The 21841-nt window shown below is 45.6% G+C and overlaps 1 protein-coding gene across 2 annotated transcripts in view; it reads right to left on the reverse strand.

Annotated features, from left to right (window-relative positions):
• The window catches only part of EEPD1 (endonuclease/exonuclease/phosphatase family domain containing 1), a 192298-nt gene that overhangs the window by 118941 nt on the left and 51516 nt on the right, over positions 1-21841 (reverse strand). The window contains exons 1-2 of one of the 2 annotated variants that reach the window (XM_019958771.2): positions 3265-3745; positions 1746-2792 (exon numbers count right to left, since the gene is read on the reverse strand). In XM_019958771.2, the coding sequence (XP_019814330.2) occupies positions 1746-2629 (884 nt within the window). In that variant the 5' untranslated portion in view covers positions 2630-2792; positions 3265-3745. Of the gene's footprint in view, positions 1-1745; positions 2793-3264; positions 3746-21841 lie in introns of those variants that run through there. The other variant, XM_019958772.2, reaches the window with a different exon arrangement.

The raw sequence follows: 21841 nt of genomic DNA on the forward strand, positions 1-21841 counted from the left end.
AGGGAAAACATTCACAGAGCAGCTCACAGGACATCTGACTGCCAACACACAGTACAACAAGGTGCAAACTTTATTGCGTATCAGAACCACCCAGAGGTTGCGGAAAACCCAAGGTTCCCGTGGCAGTTGCTGATGCTGGTTTCCAGAGACCACACTTGAAAAATCTGTCATGGTAAGTGGGCAAGGGCTACCCAGTCGGTCATCCCCATGGGGGCAACTTCAGCTCCTGATTCATCCTCCTCCATCCCCAAAATAAGCCTTAAGAAAACTCATAATAGGAATTAAACAGTCAGCCCTCCGCCTCCCTTCTCCTTGCCCAGATGCACAGCCATGCGGCCATGGATGAAAAGAACAACTGTCCAGCCATTCCACACAGGTTATCTCCTGGGTTGAGTCCTATTCTCCCCTGTGTACTACACGATTTTGCAAAAGGAGTGAGTTATGATGCAAAATAGAGGATGTGGAGTTGCAGGAAGTGCATTCGGGTTCCCCAGGTCCCATTCCCTGAGTGGTGCAAGTTCCTAACACTCAGTGACAGAGCACGCCAGTGGGACAGTGCCAGGGAAATGCTTTGACCCGGTTTTCTCCTCACTCATTTTTCCTGATGCTCTGCCACAATGCACTGTGATTTCCCGCCGAGAACTCACTTCATGTCACCAACAACCCAGTGCAAAAAAAACAGTGTGTGGTCCCAAGCATACTGCATCTCAAGGCAGAAGTGGACGTGGGGTGGGGGGTGGTGTGGAATGGTGGCAGGGCCAATTCCCTTCAGAGCAGGATCCGTATGGACATGAGTTTGGGTTTTGCCTTGGAAGGGACTATTAGAAATATTTCTTTCCTTCCCAAAGTTGATTGTGTTATATAATGCACTATTTCACAGCGGGAATTACTGCTACAATAATATTGTTTTGTTTTAGGGAGTGTCAACGGAAGTTCCCACAGAGAGTAGCGTTGTAAATAAGGTAAACACTCAGAGATAAGAGGGCATCATACGACTCTCTTCTTCTATGGTTCAAATGTAGAAATCTGGCCAGTGTTCACCATACAATCAGCTTGGCCTTTTCTGGCCCTCAGACTGGGGAGGTTTACATATATTTGGGGCTGTAACTGTGGGCCTAAAAACCACCTTCAGGCTAAATAAGGAAAAAGAATGAAGGGTGATTCATTTGCAGCATTTTGGTAAATATATTTACATAGCGTGTATGTTTGCAAATACCTGGTCTTTGCAAAGATTTTTCTGGACACAAATTAGCATATTTGGTAGAACAAATGTGACTTTGCCTCCCAAGAAAAAAAAACTCTGACTAACTCTTTCACCCATGCAGAAGGGCAACAATTCCCAGGCTGTGAGTGCTTCATTTGGTGTAAACCCCATGAAGTCTTGGAAGTCAAACATTTTCCAAAGCAGTAATACTAATACAGTTTCCACTGACCCCAAATTTAGGAATTAATCTCAGACATACCCACAGAGTCAGACACAACTGAAGCGACTTAGCAGCAGCAGCAGCAGCATACCATGTTCAAGATACAGACGTCAAGTCCAGATAGCTCTATTTAGAAAATCCTGGAGCAGGAGAGCTCAGCCACTCAGAATACTGCACCATATTGGCTGTGGCCTCAAGCCCACTGATTTAAAAATCTTGCAGTCTCCATACCCGCCCCCAAATCCACTCATTTGCATGCACAGATGAGGCCATGCAAGAGCTGCCTTCATACCCAATGCCCTTGCTTGTTCTTATCCTCACCTGTTTTCCAGGAGCGTCATGCACACCACCTCTCGCACCCCGGGGTTGTTGGCCTTCTCCACCGAACAGCCCTGCAAGTTCCAGGTGGCCAGCCTCAGCACAGGCCGCCCGTCCCTCGTGCCCCCGAAGGCCTCCACCGAGGGCCTCGTGGAGATGATCTGCGTGGGCCCCCCAGGCGGCAGGTCTAGGTCTTCACTCTGCAAGCTTAGTGAGGTGGGGCTGGGGTGAGGCTTGGCGGTGAAGGTCAGACCGCCGTTGGTGTGGGTGGACGGAGGCCTGGACCTCTCGGCAAACACCTGGTGCCGTATCCTGTCCAGGAAGGCGGCATTGATCCCGCCCATCCTCACCAGGTCCTCCACGCTGCGGAAGGGCCCATGTTCACGGCGGTAGTCCACGATGCTGACGGCCATCTTCTCCGTGAGGCCCCGCACGCTCATGAGCTGAGCCGGGGTGGCTGTGTTGATGTTGACACGCGGGGTGAGGGGCACGGCAGCGGCGGTGGCCAGGTGGTGAGGCTGCTGCTCTGCCATCAAGTCCCTCCTCAGGGAGCTGGGGGAGTGCTGCGCCGAGCTGCCCTTGCTGCTCACACAGATCTCAAACTTGACCTGCTCCAGCTTGGTGGCACCCACGCCACTGACCAGTGCCAGGTCCTCCACTTTCTTGAAGCCACCGATGTACTCGCGGTACTCCACAATGCTCCGTGCCACCGCGCGCGTCACCCCCGGCAGGGTCATCAGCTCCTCCTCCGTGGCGGTGTTGATGTTAAGTCTCTCCTGGTTGACCAGGATGTTGCTGAAGTTGCAGGCTGCGCTGAACTTGCGACTATGGGACAGGTCCGAGGGGTCCCGGGGGATGGAGCGGTGGCAGCCCAGGGTGCTCCCCATGGCAGGATCAGGAGGAGTCCAGGAAGCCTTTTGGCTAGGGAGGAAGCCCAGTAGACCTCACAGGCACAGAGGGAAGGTGCAGGATTCAGGGCATGAAATGGTTACCTAGACAAACATTAAATAACCTGCCCCGAGTGTCCAAAACTACCTTTCACTTGGCCACCTGGAAAACAAATAAACACAAATCGATTGAATCAGTTAATCAGTTTGCATTAGCACTCCCTACCTACAGCTTGGATTCTTAGCCAGGAGTCCAGGGCTGATGTCTGTCTGTGAACCTTAGGAAACACACACAAGGGGGCTGTCCCATGAGGATTTACCTCTAGTGAAGCCCAATTTTTATCACGTTAGGGTCAAAAAACGCTATAAGCAGCTTCTCCTGGAAGGAGACCTATCCCCACCAGCCTACTACACTTCTCCTCCTTGCCTTTCAACTCTTCCAGCACTGGGGCCATCTCCCCGCCTCCAGTCGCTTCCATTTAAACTCTCAGGCAAAAGGAAGTGGGCATCCCCACGCCCCCTACTCCTGACATTCAGCACCACCAGCAACTTTGAAATTCCATCCTCACTAGTGCGGGCACGGAGAAAGGGTTTATCATCCTCTACCACAGTTGGCGCCGTTCCTAGCGCCCCACCTCTCAGCTGCTCCTTTGGGGCGTCCTCCTTCCACCTGCGGCTCCGAAGCCTGAGCCCAGCCCAGGACAGCGCCGGCGCAGGTGCTGATCAGCGGCTGGCCGCGGGATCCCTCCCACGCCACCTCGGACCGCGCGTCCCAGCTGTTTCTGCTGGAGAAAACTCTTGAGTGCCTCTCCCAGAACCGGCAGGAGCTGCAGGGCTTCGCGGAGGCGGCAGCGGCAGTGAAATCCGGCCGCTGCGGCTGCACCAAGACTGGCGGCGCTGCCGCAGTTGCGTTCATCCAAACGAAAAGTCCTTCTCCCGACTCGGACGCGGTATCCGCAAGAACCGGGTCCAGAGCCCAGCACCAAAGCCACAACCGCCGATCGCCGTCTGTGTCAAAGCCAAAGTCCCGGCCGCCAGGCCCGCGCCTCCTCCCGCACTACGGCCACGCCTCCTCGCGAGCTCCAACCCCTCCTCCGGACTCCGAGGGCACGTGGGGGCGGGGCCGGAGCTCTAGCCCGGACACCAGGGCTTCAAACCCGAGACCGCGGGGCGGGCCCTGATGTTCAGGAGGCGGGGCCGCGGGGCGCGGGGGCGGTGCCAGGACGCGAGGTGGTTGGAATGCAAGGCCCAAGAGTGTGAAAGGCGGGGCTATGCTGCGAGAGGACTGGCCCCAGCGTGAAGAGGTGGTGATGGAACCCCGAAAGCCGAAGCAGGGCCTGAGCGGAAGGGGGCGGGCCCCGGGAGCGTGGAGGCGGGGCCGACGCCACCCTTGCAGCGGCGGGTCACCCGAAGGCTGTTCGGTCCGCTGCCCCAGAGCTCGGGTTGCTACCGGGGATCAAAGGCTGGCTGTACGGCATAGAGGATTTTTAGTCTCGCCCGAGGCGGGACTCTCCCGACAGCTTTTCGGTGGGCTGCAGCTAGGGGTGCGGCAAACGCTACCGGGCCGTCAGCCCAAATTTAGTCCGTCTTTGGGGCGTGGGGACAGGGCTAAGACACTCCCTGTGTGGGAGGCACACCTACGGGCCGGGAGCCTAGCCTGCGTTCTGAGAACATTCGAGGACTGAATGGGAACTTTTTATCTTCCGCCGCCCTCTTTCGTCCTCCTCTTTTCTTCCTTTTGTGTATTACCTTTACCCTGCTTACATACAACCCTAGCAACTCTATGCTACTAGGAGAGGGCGCGCACTGCCGGTTCGAGCTGTGTTCGTGTAGGTCACTTAACTGCGTTGCTCATTTGCATGTTTAGCGCTCTGAGTAAATATGGATATTTCCTATAAGAATTAAATCTAGTTATTAAGGAGGAAGAACATGCTAGCTGGAAATGGAAGCTGGCTTCCCAAAATTCAGAAGGGTTTTTGAATCATGCCACTAAAGGACAGTTTAAAAATTCAAGAGTCGGCTGTATTACAGCGAATACATGGAGCTGCTGCTGCTGCTAAGTCGCTTCAGTCGTGTCCGACTCTGTGCGACCCCATAGACGGCAGCCCACTAGGCTCCTCTGTCCCTGGGATTCTCCAGGCAAGAACACTGGAGTGGGTTGCCATTTCCTTCTCCAACATGGAGCTAGAGTATTCAATTAAACAAACCGTGAGGTGATACCACTGACTACTTTGATCCTGGGTGTTCATTGACCTCTGAAGTTTCATCCCCAATCAATGTGACCGATGGATGCTTCTGCTTTAAATTCCCCAGGCTAGGTCAGCAAAAACCAGCTCTCAGGGAAGGCAGAGGTACTTCAGAGGTGAAATGTGAGCCAACCAAGACTTGACAAAACGCTGTTGCCTTTCTTTGTATACTGGTTGGGACTGTTAATTGCAGATGACAGAAATCCAAGTCAAACTAGCTAGGCAAAAAAAAGGGGGGCATTTCCTGGTTTTTGTGGGGGAAAGTTAGGGAATAGATCTTACCTATGTTTCTCAGGACTGCATGCAGCCCAAAAGTCAACAGGATCTTGTCTGACCCCCTTTGTCTCCTCTACTTGCTTCCTCACCCTAGGCTACATTATGCTACTCCTTTCCTCCTGTAATTCTGTTGTGATAAAGAAAAAAAAAATTTTTTTAACCAGAAAATATCTTAAGAGGAGGGAGAAATCTTTGTTGATCAGAATGCCTTAATGGGCTTTTTTGGCTGTGGATGGACAGCCTAGGGGCATTGTTAGTTGGGCTGGAACATTTTCATTGTTTAATCTAGAACACTTTGGAGGGTAAGAAGGAAACTATTAACTTCACTGGCACAGCAGACATAATCTGGTTTTGTTTCCTATAAACAGAAGCCTCTGTTCCACCTTTTAGAAATGAAGCCAGGGACTTGCCTGGTGGTCCAGTAGCTGAGACTCTATGCTCCCAATGCAGGGGTCCTGGATTTGATCCTCGGTTAGGGAACTAGATCCCACATGCTGAAACTAAGAGTTCACTTGCCACAGCTAAGAGTTTGCAAGCCGCAGCTAAAGATTCTGCATGCCACAACTAAGACCTGACACAGCCACATCGATGAAAGTCCTAAAAAAGAAAGAAAGAAAATAAAGAAAGCCAAAATGTAGCTAAACTCCTGTGCATTGAAACAAGCAAAAATCACAATAGGATGGCTAAATGTTAAATAATTGACCATACCAAATGTTGATGAGAATGTGGAGCAATTGACACTCGCATACATTGCTGGTGGCAGTGTGAGAAGATACAACCATTTTGGAAATCAGTTTGGCAATTTCTTAAAAAGCTCAACATACATCTAGCATGAAAAGTTAAATATCAGTCGCTCGTGTCTGACTCTTTGAGACCCCATGGAATATAGCCTACTAGGCTCCTCTGCGCATGGGATTCTCCAGGCAAGAATACTAGAGTGGGTAGTCATTTCCTTCTCCAGAGGACCATCCCAACCCAGGGATCAAGCCTAGGTCTCCTGCATTGCAGGCAGATTCTTTACCGTCTGAGCCTCCAGGGAAAAACCCAACAGTTCCATTCCTAAGTATTTACCAAGGAGAAATGAAAGCATAAACCCAGTCTTGGGCATGAATTTTAATAGGAACTTTCTTCTAAAACAAAAACCCAGGAACAACCTAAATCCACCAGTAGAGAATGGATAAACAAGTTGTGGCATATCATCCATATAGCAGAATACTACTCAGTAATAAAGAAAAAACTATTAATACCCACAATATTGAAGAATCTCAAAACCATACTGAAAGAAAGCCACACCCCCACCCAAAAAAACCTAAATATTTTGTGATTCCATGGGAAAATACAAACTAATCTATATACAGAGAAAGCAGATCAGCAGTTTCTTGGGGATAGGATGGGTTAAAAAAGGACACAAGGAAACTTTGAGGGATGCTAGAAATGTTTGGGATTTCATGGTTGTATGTATTAGTATGTCAAAACTGACACAATTGTACTCTTTAAATATATGCAGTTTAGTGTGCTTCAGTCAGACTTCAACAAAGACTGGGAGGAAATCTTAAAAAAATCAAAATAAAAAGGAGTGCTCTTTGAACTTAAAGGGAAAAAAGAAAGGACAGGATAATTTTAGGGAGGAGGGATATGGGACCCAGGGTGGAGAGGAGGAAGTTGAAGGGGAACAAGGGTCCAAGAAGGGAGTCTGGAGCTAATAGAAGAGACCCGGGAACATCCCCAAGTTAGGATTGGGGACCCAGCAGGCCAGGTGTCATGAGACAGAATACAAATGCATTGTTTTAAGCTTATAAATACTGAAGTGGTTGCCTCACAGCGAAGTGTATCATATAGATGTGATCCTCAGGTCTTGTTTCTCCAGCAAGAAAAGCCAGTGTCACGGCTCCACATGTTGTCCCCTTTACAACTCATTGACCTTTGTCTCATTCTTAGGAAAGTTTCACCAGGCTATGATTTCCCCCAAGAAAAGAGGTTTTTGTTTTTATTCAATTGGGTCATGAGAAAATTTTGGCAAGGGCCTATCTCTTGCCTAGTGGTTTATGAGTGTCTTGTGACAGCTGTAGCAATAAAGCAGGGTAGTTTTTTTTTTAATGATTATGTTTAAAATGTTTCATATATATATAATATATATATATTTATATATTTATATATATATATAGGCTGTACTGGGTCTTGGTTGCTGCATGGGATTTTCTCTAGTTGTGGACAGCAAGGGTTACTCTCTAGTTGTGGTACTCGGGCTTCTCATTGTGGTGGCTTCTTTTGTGGAGCATGGGCTCTAGAGTACGTGGACTTCAGTAGCTGCAGCTCCCAGGCTCAAGAGCACAGGCTCAGTAGTTGTGGTGCACAGGCTTAGTTGCTCTGCGTCATGTGGGATCTTCCCGGATCAGGGATCTAACCCATGTCTCCTGCGTTTACCCAGGGAAGCCCCCAAAATATGTTTTTTTATTGCATTTATTTCTACTGAGCCGTTTCCCCTCCCCCACAAACACAGAAGACAGGATGGAGAAGAGCAGGGAAGAGGAGAAATGCCCAGGATGGAGAAGAGCAGGGAAGAGGAGAAATGCCCAGGATGGAGAAGAGCAGGGAAGAGGAGAAATGCCCAGTCTAGCCTCAGAAGTTCATCCAGGTGCAGGGCAGGGGCTGGCCTGGGTCTCCAGCCAGGGTCCTCTCCTCTTGTCTGCTTAGTGCCCCGTGGCAGTCCTTTGAACTGCCAGTTATCTTGGATACTATGCTTTTGAAGGACATAGAGATGGTGGATATCTCCTTATCTGAACTCCTGAGTGAAGGCTGGACAGATTGCACACCTGTGTCCTCCACCACGCAAAGTCCTCTCCAGGAGGGGCCCTGTACCCACAGCAGCTCAGCTCCCACCCGCAAATGTTTTCTTCTAGTATCTGATCTCCTGAACCACCTCTTTGAGCTCCATGGATCTTGTGATCATCATGTGTAAAGTGCAGGGAGCCCACCTGACCTCCCGGTGTGCTTTCTGGTTTATATTACTGCCTGGACTAATTGAGGTTTCATCTTTGCTCGGCTTTCAGCTTCAGGCTGGTTCTTTCTGATTGACCTGAAACACAGGTGCAGATGAAGGTAAAGGGATTTTACCTTCCCATTGGCCCCTGGGTGCTGCTGGGAGAGAGGCTGGGGCCACATTGTCAGGCAAACTCTGGTTGTCAGACCCTGTCTAAGCTGCCCGGGGTGGATGGAGTTTTCTTTGGAGGATAACTTCTGGGGAGTTTAGGTCCATCTGGGGGTTCCACCAGTGCTGCTGGTGATGTGTGGGTGCAGGGGGAGACCACAGGGCCACACCAAGGGAAGTGCTGGGGTGGTCTTCTCCAGCCAGGTAGGGGCTTTCCATCGTAACTGCTGATCCCTGCTGTCAGGCCACTGATGTTCATGTGCTGCTGCTCTGACTGTTCTCAGAGTAGGAATGAAGCTCTGCTGTTTTGGGTGAGCTATAATTTGCAGGATAGATAAGGAGGGCAGCTGTTGGTTAGATTAGCCAAAGGAGCCAGTTTCAGGGTAATGATACAGCCCTCCAGCTCAGATATATTGTTGGCTAGGAGCGCATAGGTGACCATCACTTCAGTTCATCATACTTCTGGCCCATCTACAAGTCATGGATCCCTCCCCATGTGTAGCCCATGGCCACCATCAGCTCAGTCTACTTGGGATCCTTGTGGTCAGGTAACGGCTCTATGTAAGGTATTAGTCCCTCCCTTGGCCCATGTTGATCCATGAATCCTTTATGATTTCTTCTCAAGAGCCTCCTTTGATGAAGTTGAGGATGATGGATTTCTTGAGCAGTTTTTCATACCCCATGGACATGTTTAAGGGAATATTATGTATTCTGCTCAGTGCCCACCCCCATAATAAAGAAAAAGGTGAGAAAAAATAAAGAAAAATGAGGGAAATTGAAAAGAAACATGTGAGAAAAAATAAAATGAAAAATAAAAAGTAAAACACAATAAAGACAAATAAAAGTGGGATGAAAATTTTTAAATTAGAAAAATTAAAAGGATAGAGAAAAATGAGAAAAAGAAGGGGGCAAGGGGAATAGTAAGCAAAATAGACAAAAGCTAAAGAAGAAAAAATTTAACTTTGCTGAAAATCCCTCAGATGACCAAAAGCTACCTTCTAGGGCTGCTGCTGCTGCTGCTGCTGCTGCTGCTAAGTCGCTTCAGTTGTGTCCAACTCTGTGCGACCCCATAGACGGCAGCCCACCAGGCTCCCCCATCCCTGGGATTCTCCAGGCAAGAACACTGGAGTGGATTGCCATTTCCTTCTCCAATGCATGAGAGTGAAAAGTGAAAGTGAAGACGCTCAGTCGTATCTGACTCCTAGCAACCCCATGGACTGCAGCCTACCAGGCTCCTCGTCCAGGGGATTTTCTAAGCAAGCATACTGGAGTGGGTTGCCATTGCCTTCTCCGAGCTTCCAGGGCTAGACTGACCAAAAACCTTGGCCTAGCCAGGAACCTACATAGGTGTCTGGAATTCTATAACAATGGCTCCTTATGAGGTCAGAGCAAGAAATGGACCCATCACAGCTAGAGAGAGCAGAGTGATATTCTCTTTTCTGATTCAAGAATCATTTACTGGTTTTTTTTTAAGGTGCTTTTTGTTTATGTGGATTATAGCAAATGACATTTACCTTCCTTGAAATTAAAACCTGTAGGATGATTCAGTGCCCTTTTCCTTTCTAGTTTGAAAAGCTATAATAATTTTTGACTTTTAAAAAGTTCATAATGTCTACACTTAAATATTTAATTCTTTTTTTTCTTTAAACTCTGAATGACTGGTCTCAAAATGGTACTGTCACAACTCCACTAACATCATGATACTATACAGAAATGTTCCTTTGCATGAAATAATGTAATGTTTTTGTCTGGCTTTGGTATTAGGGTAGTGCTGGTCTCATACAACAAGTTAAGAAAGTATTCCTTCTGCTTCTATCTTTGGGAAGGAATCGTAGAGAACTGGTATCATTTGTTCCACATTTATTTGGCAGAATTCACTGGTGAACCCATCTGAGCCTGGCACTTTCTGTTTTGGAAGGTCATTGATTCAATTTCCTTAATAGATATAGACCTATTCAGATTGTCTATTGAGGAAGCCTTCCCCACCCCCCCACAAAGTCCTGTTTTTTAAGAGAATTAATCAAAACATTTCTATGACAATAAAGTAAATAGAAAGGATTGTAAAAAAAAATTTCCCATTAGCAATCCATTTGTCTGTAAATGTGCCAGTTTATCTGCCAAGGGGTCACTGCTGTTAGAAGAACCTATTTCTCTGTTGAGATACATGGAAGAAACAGCTCTAATTCTTGTAAGCAAGGCTGCATCTGTTTTGGTTTTACTAAATGGCTTAGCCTGAGCCCCCACAACTGAACTCAAGAGCAGTTAAAAACAGGCATCTCAATTTACAACTTCCAGGGAACCCAGAAGTGTTATTTTTCCTTCCTTCAGTGGACTTGGCCTTCTTCCAGGAAAGTGGATTGAAAGGCAGGAAATTTTGACAGTACCAGTTTGGGTTTCTTTGTATCAAATTCCTCCTTACAAAAGTCATCTTCTATTGACTCATAAATTGTTTCATTTCATGTCTGACAGTTGAAGGCTTTTGTCATTTCCCCCAACATCTTAAATGTCTCTCTGAGTGGTATTTTATTTCTTATGGAGCATTTGGCTGGAGATTATTATAGCAAAGTCCCAACAGAACAAGGTGGCTTCATTTACAGTACCAGAATGGAGAACATTACCATCAGAGGCTCTACGTTGCCTTTGGTGGTAGTGCCCAGAGTTATTATTATAGGAAATAATATTCATTAATTTTTAAAGACGATGTGATTATCACCATCACACTTAGGAACTCTAGCTCCTGTTTGCTTTATTCATTTCCTCTTAAAAGCAACATGTGCAGTTAGTTTCAGACTTCTGCTTTCTCATAGTACAGCTAATTCTTTACTGTTGATTAAATTGGAGGGTTTCTGAAACATACTTCTTGGTAAAGCTTAGCACTTTGATTTCTGGGTGCCTAATTAGGAGACTTTGCTTAGCTCAGAATGCTCCAGAAGCAGAGGAGGGAATGAGGCAATGCCCTCGGGCCCTGCACTTCTGTGAGTGGGGTGAGGAGCCTCCTTCACGCAGCCCATGGGCTGGAGGAGGAAGTTCCTCTGGCTGGAGGTAGGGGAGACAGCTCTCATACACACACAGGCAACAGGCGGGCCTTCTCTGCTCTGCCTCCCATTTTAGGCTCGCTTGGCAACATCAGCCCCAATGTCAACACCGTGCCAAGTTCAACTTATGATGCACTTTTCTGGTTCTCACCTTCTCTCCCTTTAGCATTGCCATTGCCATTCTTTTTAAGCTACTGCTGCTGCTGCTGCTAATTCGCTTCAGTCGTGTCCGACTCTGCAAGACCCCATAGACAGCAGCCCATCAGGTTCCACCGTCCCTGGGATTCTCCAGGCAAGAACACTGGAGTGGGTTGCCATTTCCTTCTCCAATGCATGAAAGTGAAAAGTGAAAGTGAAGTCGCTCAGTCGTGTCCGACTCTTAGCTACTTCATGGATTACAGCCTACCAGGCTCCTCCATCCATGGGATTTTCCAGGCAAGAGTACTGGAGTGGGGTGCCATTGCCTTAAGCTACATTTCTCCTAAATATTGGAAAAGTAAGGCCTGATAATCTGGTAGTCATAGTCCTACTTCCAGGAATGACTTCCTTAAGAAATTAACCTTGAAGGATTTAAACAGCCTCCTCCAAAGTGTGATCCAGTAGTGGTAAGGAAGAGACAGTTAAGAAGACACAGAGCTAAATACAATTGAACTCCTCAATGGGGAATCTCTCCCTTTTCATTTTTCTGGCCATCACTAAGGGGAAAGTCTCAGGTCAGGGCTGCTGTGACCATAACATGTTCTCAGATTCGGTAATCTCTTTCCATAGGGGACTCAGTGATCTCAGGTTCAGAATCTTGACAGGCAACAGTATTAAGATAAAATTTAATTATATTGTTTTCCTTTGGGGATTTGATATAGCTGTCCCATATACAGTCATATATCTCCAGGTCCACATGGTACTCAGATATGGCAAAAAACCCTAAATGTATTCAAGAAAGACTGCAGTATGCTGCTGCTGCTGCTGCTGCTAAGTCGCTTCAGTCGTGTCTGACCCTGTGCGACCCCATAGATGGCAGCCCACCAGTCTCCCCTGTCCTGGGATTTTCCAGGCAAGAACACTGGAGTGGGTTGCCATTTCCTTCTCCAGTGCATGAAAGTGAAAAGTGAAAGTGAAGTCGCTCAGTCGTATCTGACTCTTATTGACCCCATGAACTGCAGCCCACCAGGCTTCTCCATCCATGGGATTTTCCAGGCAAGCATACTGGAGTGGGGTGCCATTGCCTTCTCCGAGACTTCAGTATAAATACCACGTTTTACAGGCAATAGTTCTTCCCTTGGCACGACATGGGAACACCAGGGGCATTTGTGAAAATCTCAATACCCAGGCTCCTCACCCCCAGACCATTCAATTAGAAACTCTGGGTATTTGTTAAACCTCCAAATGACTCTGATGCATAGTTTGAAAACAAGTGCTTTAAACTAATCTTAGATTAGAGTATAAATGAGATAGAGACCGTTTAAATTTAATGTGATGATTGATATGATTAAGTTTAAATTGACCATCTTGATGTTTATTTTCTCTTTGTTCCACTTAATCTTTTTTCCCTCTTTTTCTGCCTACTTTTGGATTGATTACTTTTTTGTAGCAGTTTTTTGAGATACAATTCACCAATTTAAAAAGTGTGTAATTCAGTGATTTCTAGTATATACACAGAATTGTGTAGCCATCACCATATTTATAGAACATCACTCCAAAAAGAAACCTCATACCTTTAGCTATCACCCCCAAATCTTCCCATTCCTACCCCTCCCCCAGCCCTAAGCAAATACGAATCTACTTTTTGCCTTTATAGATTTGCCTAATCTGGACATTTTATACAAATGGAATCATATAATATGGGCCTATTGTGACTGGTTTCTTTCACTTAGTAGGATGTCTTCACGGTTCATCCATGTTGCAGTACGTATCCATATTCATTCCTTTTTATAAATGAATTTCACTGTATGGATATACCACATTTGTTTATCCATTCATCAGTTAATGGACATTTCATGAATAATGCTGCCACAAATATTCATGTTTTGTGTGGCCATATGTTTCATTTCTCCTGTGTATATTCCTAGGAGTAGAATTGCTCAGTCATATGATAATTCCCAGTCGTAAAGGAAATCAACCCTGAATATTCACTGAAAGGACTGATGCTAAACCTGAAGCTCCAATACTTTGGCCACCTAATGCGAAGAGCCAACTCTTTGGAAAAGACCCTGGTGCTGGGAAAGATTGAGGGCAGGAGGAGAAAGGGGTGACAGAGGATAAGATGGTTGGATGGCATCACTAACTCAGTAGACATGAGTTTGAGCAAACTCCAGGAGATAGTGAAGCACAGGGAAGCCTGGAATGCTGCAGTTCATGCATTTGCAAAGAGTCGGACATGACTTAGTACTGAACAACAAATGATAACTCTGTATTTGAATTGCTGCCAGTCTGTTACAAAGTGACTGACCCATTTTACATTCCCACCAGCAGTATATGAGGTTTCTAAATTCTCCACATTCTCTCCAAAGTTTGTTCATATCTGTCTTTACATTAATAGCCATCCTAGTTGGTATAAAGCAGTATCTCACTATGGTGTTGATTTGCATTTCCCTGACAACAACAAATGACGAGCATCTTTTCAAGAGCTTACTGGCCATTTGTTTATCTTCTTTGGTGAACTGTTCCATTGTATCTCCTTTGTGACTCATTAGCTGTAAACTTTGTATCATTATTTTAGAGGTTGTTTTAGGGTTTGTATTATAGTGTATATCTTTAATTTATCACTGTCTACCTTCATGTGATATCTTACCACCTCACATGTATTCAAAAACTGTACACAAGTACACTTCCATTTTTTCACCCCCAACTTTTGTGCTACTGTTGTTCCATCTCTGGTTAGAATAGACGCTCTCTTTTTTGTAGAATGCTGGTGCTTTGTGACCCTGAGGGAATAGCATTTGTCATGGGAAACTAATGGGAAGCAAATGGGTTTATGTTTTAGCATTTGTATCGTTCCTCAAGGGCAGGCCAGGTCCAGCTGTAAGAGTCACCAGACAGAACATCAAGAAGGGCCTGGATTCGAAGTCAGGGAAGAGAGGAGATCTTAGAGTGGTAGAAACCTTTTGAAATCTTTGAGGCACCTTCAACAGGTTCCTTATTCTCCTGAGGACCTCCCTGGCTGCATTCCTCAGCATCCACATTTCTGGGTTCATGACTAATAAGTTGGTCAGTTGCAATGATTACATATGAGTCAGGGCAGGGCAACAGAGAGTCATGGCTTAGTAACAGAGAAACTTGGATTCAAATACCAACTTTACCACTTATAGATACGTAACCCAGGGATAAGATCTTAACTCTTATGAGCCTCAGTTTCTTCACCTATAAATTTGGAATAAAGATTCTTGCCTCCTAATGTTGTTAAACGGATTAAATGAGGTGAGGCAGGAAAAGAGGCCAACATATGTGACATAACAAGCACGCCACTAATATTTTTATCCCTTCTATATGACTCTTTACCTGCATTAGCCAACTGTATTTCTTCCATTCCTGATGTTTCTTGGGAATTCATAATTCAGGGACAACACTGACTTTGAGAGCCTTTTTCCTATTCCTACTCTGAAAATTCTAATGAGTTCACATACTTTTATGAGATTGTCACAAACTCTCTACTGTTCAACATGTAGACCTACCATTTATTGGACTTACATGATGCCAGGCATGTACTGGGCACCTTGCCTGCCTTATTTTCAAATTTTATTATCAACCCCATATGACGGACAGGGTTTCTCCACCTTCTAACTATTGACCTTTAAAGCCAGATAATTCTTGGTTGTGGGGGCTGTCCTGTGCATTGTAGGATTTTAGCAGCATCCCTGGCCTCTCTCTACTCACTAGATGCCAATAGCATTCCTCAATTGTGACAATCAAAAATATCTGCAGATATCGCCACGTATCTCCCAAGGGGCAAAATCTTCCTCAGATGAGAACCACTGGGATGGGATTGGTATCAATCCCATCTCCTTGTGAGGAAGCCACAGTTCAGAGTAGTAGAGAGCTATGCTCAGAGCCACGCAGGTACCAAGTGGTGGACGCAGGATTCAACTAGAGCCCAGCTGGCTCCTAAGCCCCGCATTACAGTGACTTGAGATGTACCCTCATCTGCAAAAACAGTCTCAAGTACTCTGGACATACTTGGCCCTAAATGCTACCTTTCATGCTGAAGGTGCCTAGACTCTGGATTCTCCTCTCTCAAAACCAAAAACAGGCCCAAAAGAAGCGATAAGATAGCCATTGTTCACAGGTAGGGCTCAGAGGGACAAGAGCAACATACCATACGCAGCCGGCACCCAAACATGCTTTTTTCCTTTGGCTGCACCACACAGCTCACAGGATCTCAGTGTCCTGACCAGGATTTGAACTCGGGCTACCGTAGTGAAAACCTGGAATCCTAACCACTAGGCCGCCAGGGAATCCCTAAACATGCTTAGTGTTTGGACTTCCCTGGGGATCCAGTGGCTAAGACTCCATGCTCCCAATGCAGGGAGCCCAGATTCTATTCCTGGTCAGGGAGGTAGATTCCCCATGTCACGATGAAGACTCAACACAGTCAAATAAATAAATAAAAATTTAAAATATTTTTTAAAAGGCAACAAAACTTTCACAAAAGACCAAAGCATGCTTTTTTTTTTAAAATGAGGGGTGTTATGTTTTGAATCATATTCCCCAAGATATATGCTGGAGTCTTAATCTCTGGTTCCTGTGACTGTGACCTTGTTTGGAGAAAGGGTTATTGCCAATATACTCAAGATGAAGTCATGAGGGTGGCCCCCAATCCAATATGACTGGTGTCCTTTTAAGAAGAGGAAAATTTGGACACAGATCTAGAAGGAAGGCCATGTAAAGATGGAGGCAGAGATTGGAGCTATGCTGGCAAGAGCTGGAAAACATATAGGGCTATCAGAAGCTGGAAGAGCCAAGGAAGGATCCTTCCCAAGGAGCTTTGTAGGAATATGGTACTGTTGACAAGTTGACTTCAGACTGCTGGCCTGAAGAGAACTCTGTTGTTTTAAGGCACCCAGTTTTCAGGTCCTTTCTGAGAACAGCCCTAGAAACTACTACAGAAGAGTACTTCCCAGGTCTGGCAGCCCCAGCACCCCATATTTTGATTTCACAGTGCATCTTGTTCCCCAGTCAGTTATACTATCTGACCATTAATCAAAGTCATGAGATCTACTTAAGTGCATGTAAGTGCAAGTGAAAAGTCACTTAGTTGTGTCCGCCTCTTTGCAACCCCATGGACTGTCCATGGAATTCTCTAGGCCACAATGCTAGAGTGGGTAGCCTTTCCATTCTCCAGGGGATCTTCCCAACCCAGGGATCGAACCCAGGTCTCCTGCATTGCAAGCAGATTCTTTACCAGTTGAGCCACAAGGGAAGCCGGAAAGCTACTTTACTTTCCTATGATAAACCCACAAGTTAGATTATGCCTCCCACTAATTACATGGCCGAGATACTGATCTGGTAATGACATGGCAACTCAGGGGACTTCCTAGGTCACGGCTGCCCTCTCAGATGCCTTCGCATGGTGTTTCTGCCACAGTAGCCTGGTGTGTCAGTGCCTTATCTTTCCTGGAAATAGGAGGTACCACGTCACCTCGAGATAAGGAGAAACAACTTCATAGAATCTGACTCAGTGGCCTTGGTTACCTTCAGTTTACGGGTAAACGCACAGAGGAAAACGAACCTCAGACAACCATGAGCGAGAGATATACGGGAAACAACTAAAGGTAGCCAATCTAAAACCCAAAGCAATTACTCCTGGGTGAATAGACAGGAGGTGGTAAATGGATTTATATGTAGTCAAAATTCTTGGAGGCTAAATCAGCCTTTAGAATTATGTGCATCCCAAACAGATGTTTCATCTTCCCTGCCCAAGCCACATAGGATGTCCAAGTTTAAAGGACTATAGGGACAAATGCATTTGGGAAGTGTTCTCTCTCTGGAAAATTTGTAAGGTCCATTATCATGGGAAAGACTTTAAGAACTTCTGCTGGAAAGACACTCATTTAACTCCTCTGGGGAGATGGAGTGGAACACATTTTGGACCACTGGTGGGTTTTAGCCCATTTATGCTGCAGAATTTGAGGCCGAGGCCCAGAGAAATTAGATGCTTTTTCAAAGGTCACAAAGGTTAACCGTGGGTGACTCAACTGGGTTCTTCCGATTCCAAATCCATGGTTCTGGGACTTCCCTGGTGGTCCAGTGGCTGATACTTCATGCTCACATTGCAGGGGCTTGGGTTTGATCCCTGGTCAGGGAACTAGATTCAATATGCCACAGCTAAGAGTTCACATGCCACAGCTAACGATCCTGCATGTCACAAAGAAGATCAAAGATCCCACATGCTACAGCTAAGACCTGGTGCAGCCAAATCAAAATAAATATCAAAAAAGAAAAATAAATCCATAACTCTCTGTTTTCATCTGCCCATTAATTAGTTTATTAGCAAACATTTGACTGCTACCATATGGTGATTTGGGTGTATAAAAGTGAATAAGGCAGGCCTTGCCTTATGTATAACTTATTGTTTCCAGAGTGTATGAGCAACAGAATAACAAATAATGGTGTGCAGTTCTGGGGACAGTGAAGGGAGGGAGACAGCTGACTTTGGGATGGATAGAGAACCAGTCAGGCTGAAGGGTTCCAATTAGGTCACTGCTGTTCCAGTGAATCCCATCCTCAGGATTCCCCATCCCTGCTGCCCACTGAGGGTAGGGTGGCCAGAGCTGCTGACTGGACTGCCCAGGAGGCTGTCTACTAACCTGGCAAAGCTGATTGGGGCAGGGCTACCAGCCCATAAACTTACCAGACACTTATAATGTGCCTGTGCCCCCCAGGTGGGATGACCAATCTGATTTCTTGAAAATGTGAACTGGGGGCTACAGGGAAGAGGCAGTGAGCAGGAAAGCTGAAGATGAAAGAACCTCTCCGGAGAGTGAGGTAGGGAGTGCCCTGTGAGTTCATGTGCAAGCCAGGGAATTGAGAAAGCGAGCCAGCTTCTGGAGCAGAAGCTGAAGCTCTGAGGCCAGGGGACAGCACAACAGAGAAGGAGAACCACAGCTACTGAGCCCACATGCTGCAAGTCCTGAAGCCCATGCTCCACAACAGGTGAAGCCATGGCAATGAGAAGCCCACGTGCTGCAACTGGAGAGTAGCCCCCTGTCAACGCAGCTAGAGAAAGCCCAAACCTAAATGAAGACCCAACACAGCCAAAAGTTAATTGATTCATTATAAAAAGTGCCTAACTCCCTTTTATAAAATTGTGGTAAATTACACCTAACATAAAATTTACCATTTCAAGTGTACAGTTCAGAATTTGAGTATTAATACATTCACACTGTTATGCAACCATCACCACTATTTAGCACTGCAACTTTTTTTTTTAATTTTCCCAAACTGAAACTCTGTACCCCTTCAACAACAGCTCCTCATTCCCTCCCCTCCTTCTAACTCCTGGTGATCTACCTTCTGTTTCAAGGAATTTAACTCCCCGTCTAGGTACGTCATACAAGAATTGCCCTTTTATGTGCAACTAGGGATTATCATACTAAGTCAGGAAGAGAAAGGCAAACCCCACATGATATCACTTATATGTGGAATCTAAAATATGACACAAAAGAACTTATCTATGAAACAGAAACAGACTCAGGGACATGGACACCAGGCTTGAGTTTGCCAAGAGGGAGAAGGGTGGGGAAGGGGAGGACTGGGACTCTGAGATTAGCAGATGTAAGCTATTACATATAGGATGCGTAAACAACAAAATCCTACCGTAGAGCACGGGGAACCAGATTCAGTATCCTGTGATAAACCATAATGGAAAAGATTACAAAGGAGCACGTCTGCATGCATATATCGAGTCCCTTTGCTGTACAGCAGGGATTGGCACAACATTGTAAATCAACTATACTTCAATACAAAAGTTTTTTTTTTTTAATTAAGAAAGAGAATTGTTCTTTCATAACTAACATTTTGTTGAGAATAATTGTCCTTTTATGACTGACCTTTCAGGAATACATATATGTATAGCCGAGTCACTTCGTTGTACAGAAAAAATGAATACAATATTGCAAATAAACTAGGCTTCAATAAAATTTTTTAAAAATATGACTGACATTTCACTTAGCATAATGTCCTCAAGATTCATTCATGTTGTACTGTGTGTCAGAACTTCCCGTCTAAAGCTGAATAATATTCCACTGTATGTACGTAGCACATTTTGCTTATCTATCCATCCATTGGTGGACACTCGGGCTGCTTTCATTTTTGGCTATTTGAATAATGCTTCTGTAAACATAGGTGTCAAATATCCCTTTGCAATCCCATTTTCAATTCTTTTGAATGTCAAGACATCTGTTGAGGGGAGAGGGGTGGGCAGGAATAAACAGGGGCTGCCTAGGGCTGAGGTGGTAAGCATTCCACTGAGGTCCAAGGAGGTGGGTGATGACAGAGCGTCTCTTTGGGGTCTTACCCTGGCACAGAGCTTTGGGTGTGCCACCCTCCTGCCCCACACCACAGGGAACCTCTCTCTAGGCAGACAGAAGATCAGTCTAGGCACAACTTCCAGGCAATCTTGCTTTCCCTTCCTGTCTCTATGCTTTTCAACCAGGCTTTCTAGAATATAAGTTCCACAAGGGCTCTGATTGCCCCGTTCTATTCACTTGCTCTACTTCTAGCCCCTGCTGAGTCCCTGGCACAAAAGGCAGGCTCCTATGTCCTTTTGTCTGCCCTCCCCATAAATTCTCGCCCCCTTAGTTTTGCTTTTTATCAACCAGAGCAATAGTTTACATCAGGGTTTACTCTTGGTATCGTATATTCTATGGGTTTTGACAAATGTGCACTGGCACGTATTCACCACTGCAGTATCATGCAGAGTAGCTTCGCTGCCGTAGATTTCCCCTGTTCTCCGAGTGTTTATCCCTCCCCTCAACCCCTGGCAACCACTGACCTTTTTTATTCTCACTGAGGTTTTGTCTTTCCCAGAAGGTCATATGGTTAGAATCATACAGTACACTGCCTTTTCAGATTGACTTCTTTAACAATGGACTATGCATTTGAGATTCCTCCATGCCTTTTCATAGCTTGATAGTTCATTTTAGTACTGAATAACATTCCATTGTCTAGATATAGCACAATTTATTTATTCCATTCACCTACTGAAGAACATCTTGGTTTCTTCCATTTTTTTGTAATTATGAACAAAGCTAAAATAAGCATTTGTATGCAGGTATTTGTACAGACATTAGTTTTCAACACCTTTGAGTAAATACCAAGGAGTGTGACTGTTGGATGGTATGGTAAATGTGTTTACTTTTGCAAGAAACTAACTCTCTTCCCAAGTGGCTGTACTGTTTTGCATTCCCACCAGCAACGAATGAGGGTTTCTTATGCTCCAAACCCTCACCAGCATTTGGTGTTGTCCGGTATTTTGGATTCGGCCTGTCTAATAGGTATGTGATGGTAGCTTACTGTTGCTTTAATTTGCAGTTTCCTAATGGCATATGATGTTGAACATCTTTTTGTATGTTCATTTGCCATCTGTATATATTCTTTGGTGAGGTACTTGTTCAAGTATTTGCTCATTTTTTAATTGGATTGTTTATCTTCTTATTGTTGAGCTTTAAGAATTCTTTGTATATTTTGAATAAAAATCCTTTATCAAATATGTCTTCTGCAAACAGTTTTTCCCAAGCTAAGATTGTAGCTTGTCTTCTCATTGTCTTGACCCACTTAGTTTTAAAGCAGCCATAAAACCAACAGAAAGCCCCTTGTATGTGGGGAATCTTACGCAGTGGTGCTCATTACAAGCACCTGGTGCAGATTTTGAATATTTTTCTAGCTTTGGTCCCCACTTCTGAGATTCATGTTCTATAGATTTGAAGTGAGACCCAGGTATCTGTACCTTTAAAAAGCCCACCTGGTGGTTGGGAAGATCCTGTGGAGAAGGGAAAGGCTACCCACTCCAGTAGTTTGGCGTGGAGAATTTCTTGGACCGTATAGTCCATGGGGTTGCAAAGAGTTGGACATGACTGAGCAACTTTTGCTTTCACTTTCCACTTTCCTGGTGATTATGACAGACAGCTCCATTAGGAACCGTGACATTAAAGACAGAATTCCAAACACCCTAAGAGACGAGAGGATGGTCCCAGCAGAACACGGTGCAGGGCACTGCCTATCTGGCCTTCCTACCTGCCCCACCCACAGCTCCATCTGAAGGCCAGGTGAGACTCAGGCCTCTATAATTCCCTTCTAGTTGAACAGTATTTCTTGCCATCTCAAACCCGCTTCCCTAAGTAATCCCTGATTGTCCTCCTCCCCACTTGGAAACCAGCTCCACATCTGATCTTCTGACCTTGGAAGATGGCAATTCCAATCTTGTAGCTGCTCAGGTCAAAACTCTCAAAGTCACCTTGACTTCTCTCCCTCAGACACATCTACTCTATCAGCAACGCCTGGTGGCTTGGCCTTT

This window comes from Bos indicus, chromosome 4 (genome assembly GCF_029378745.1).
Source record: "Bos indicus isolate NIAB-ARS_2022 breed Sahiwal x Tharparkar chromosome 4, NIAB-ARS_B.indTharparkar_mat_pri_1.0, whole genome shotgun sequence".
NCBI classification, from domain to species: domain Eukaryota; kingdom Metazoa; phylum Chordata; class Mammalia; order Artiodactyla; family Bovidae; genus Bos; species Bos indicus.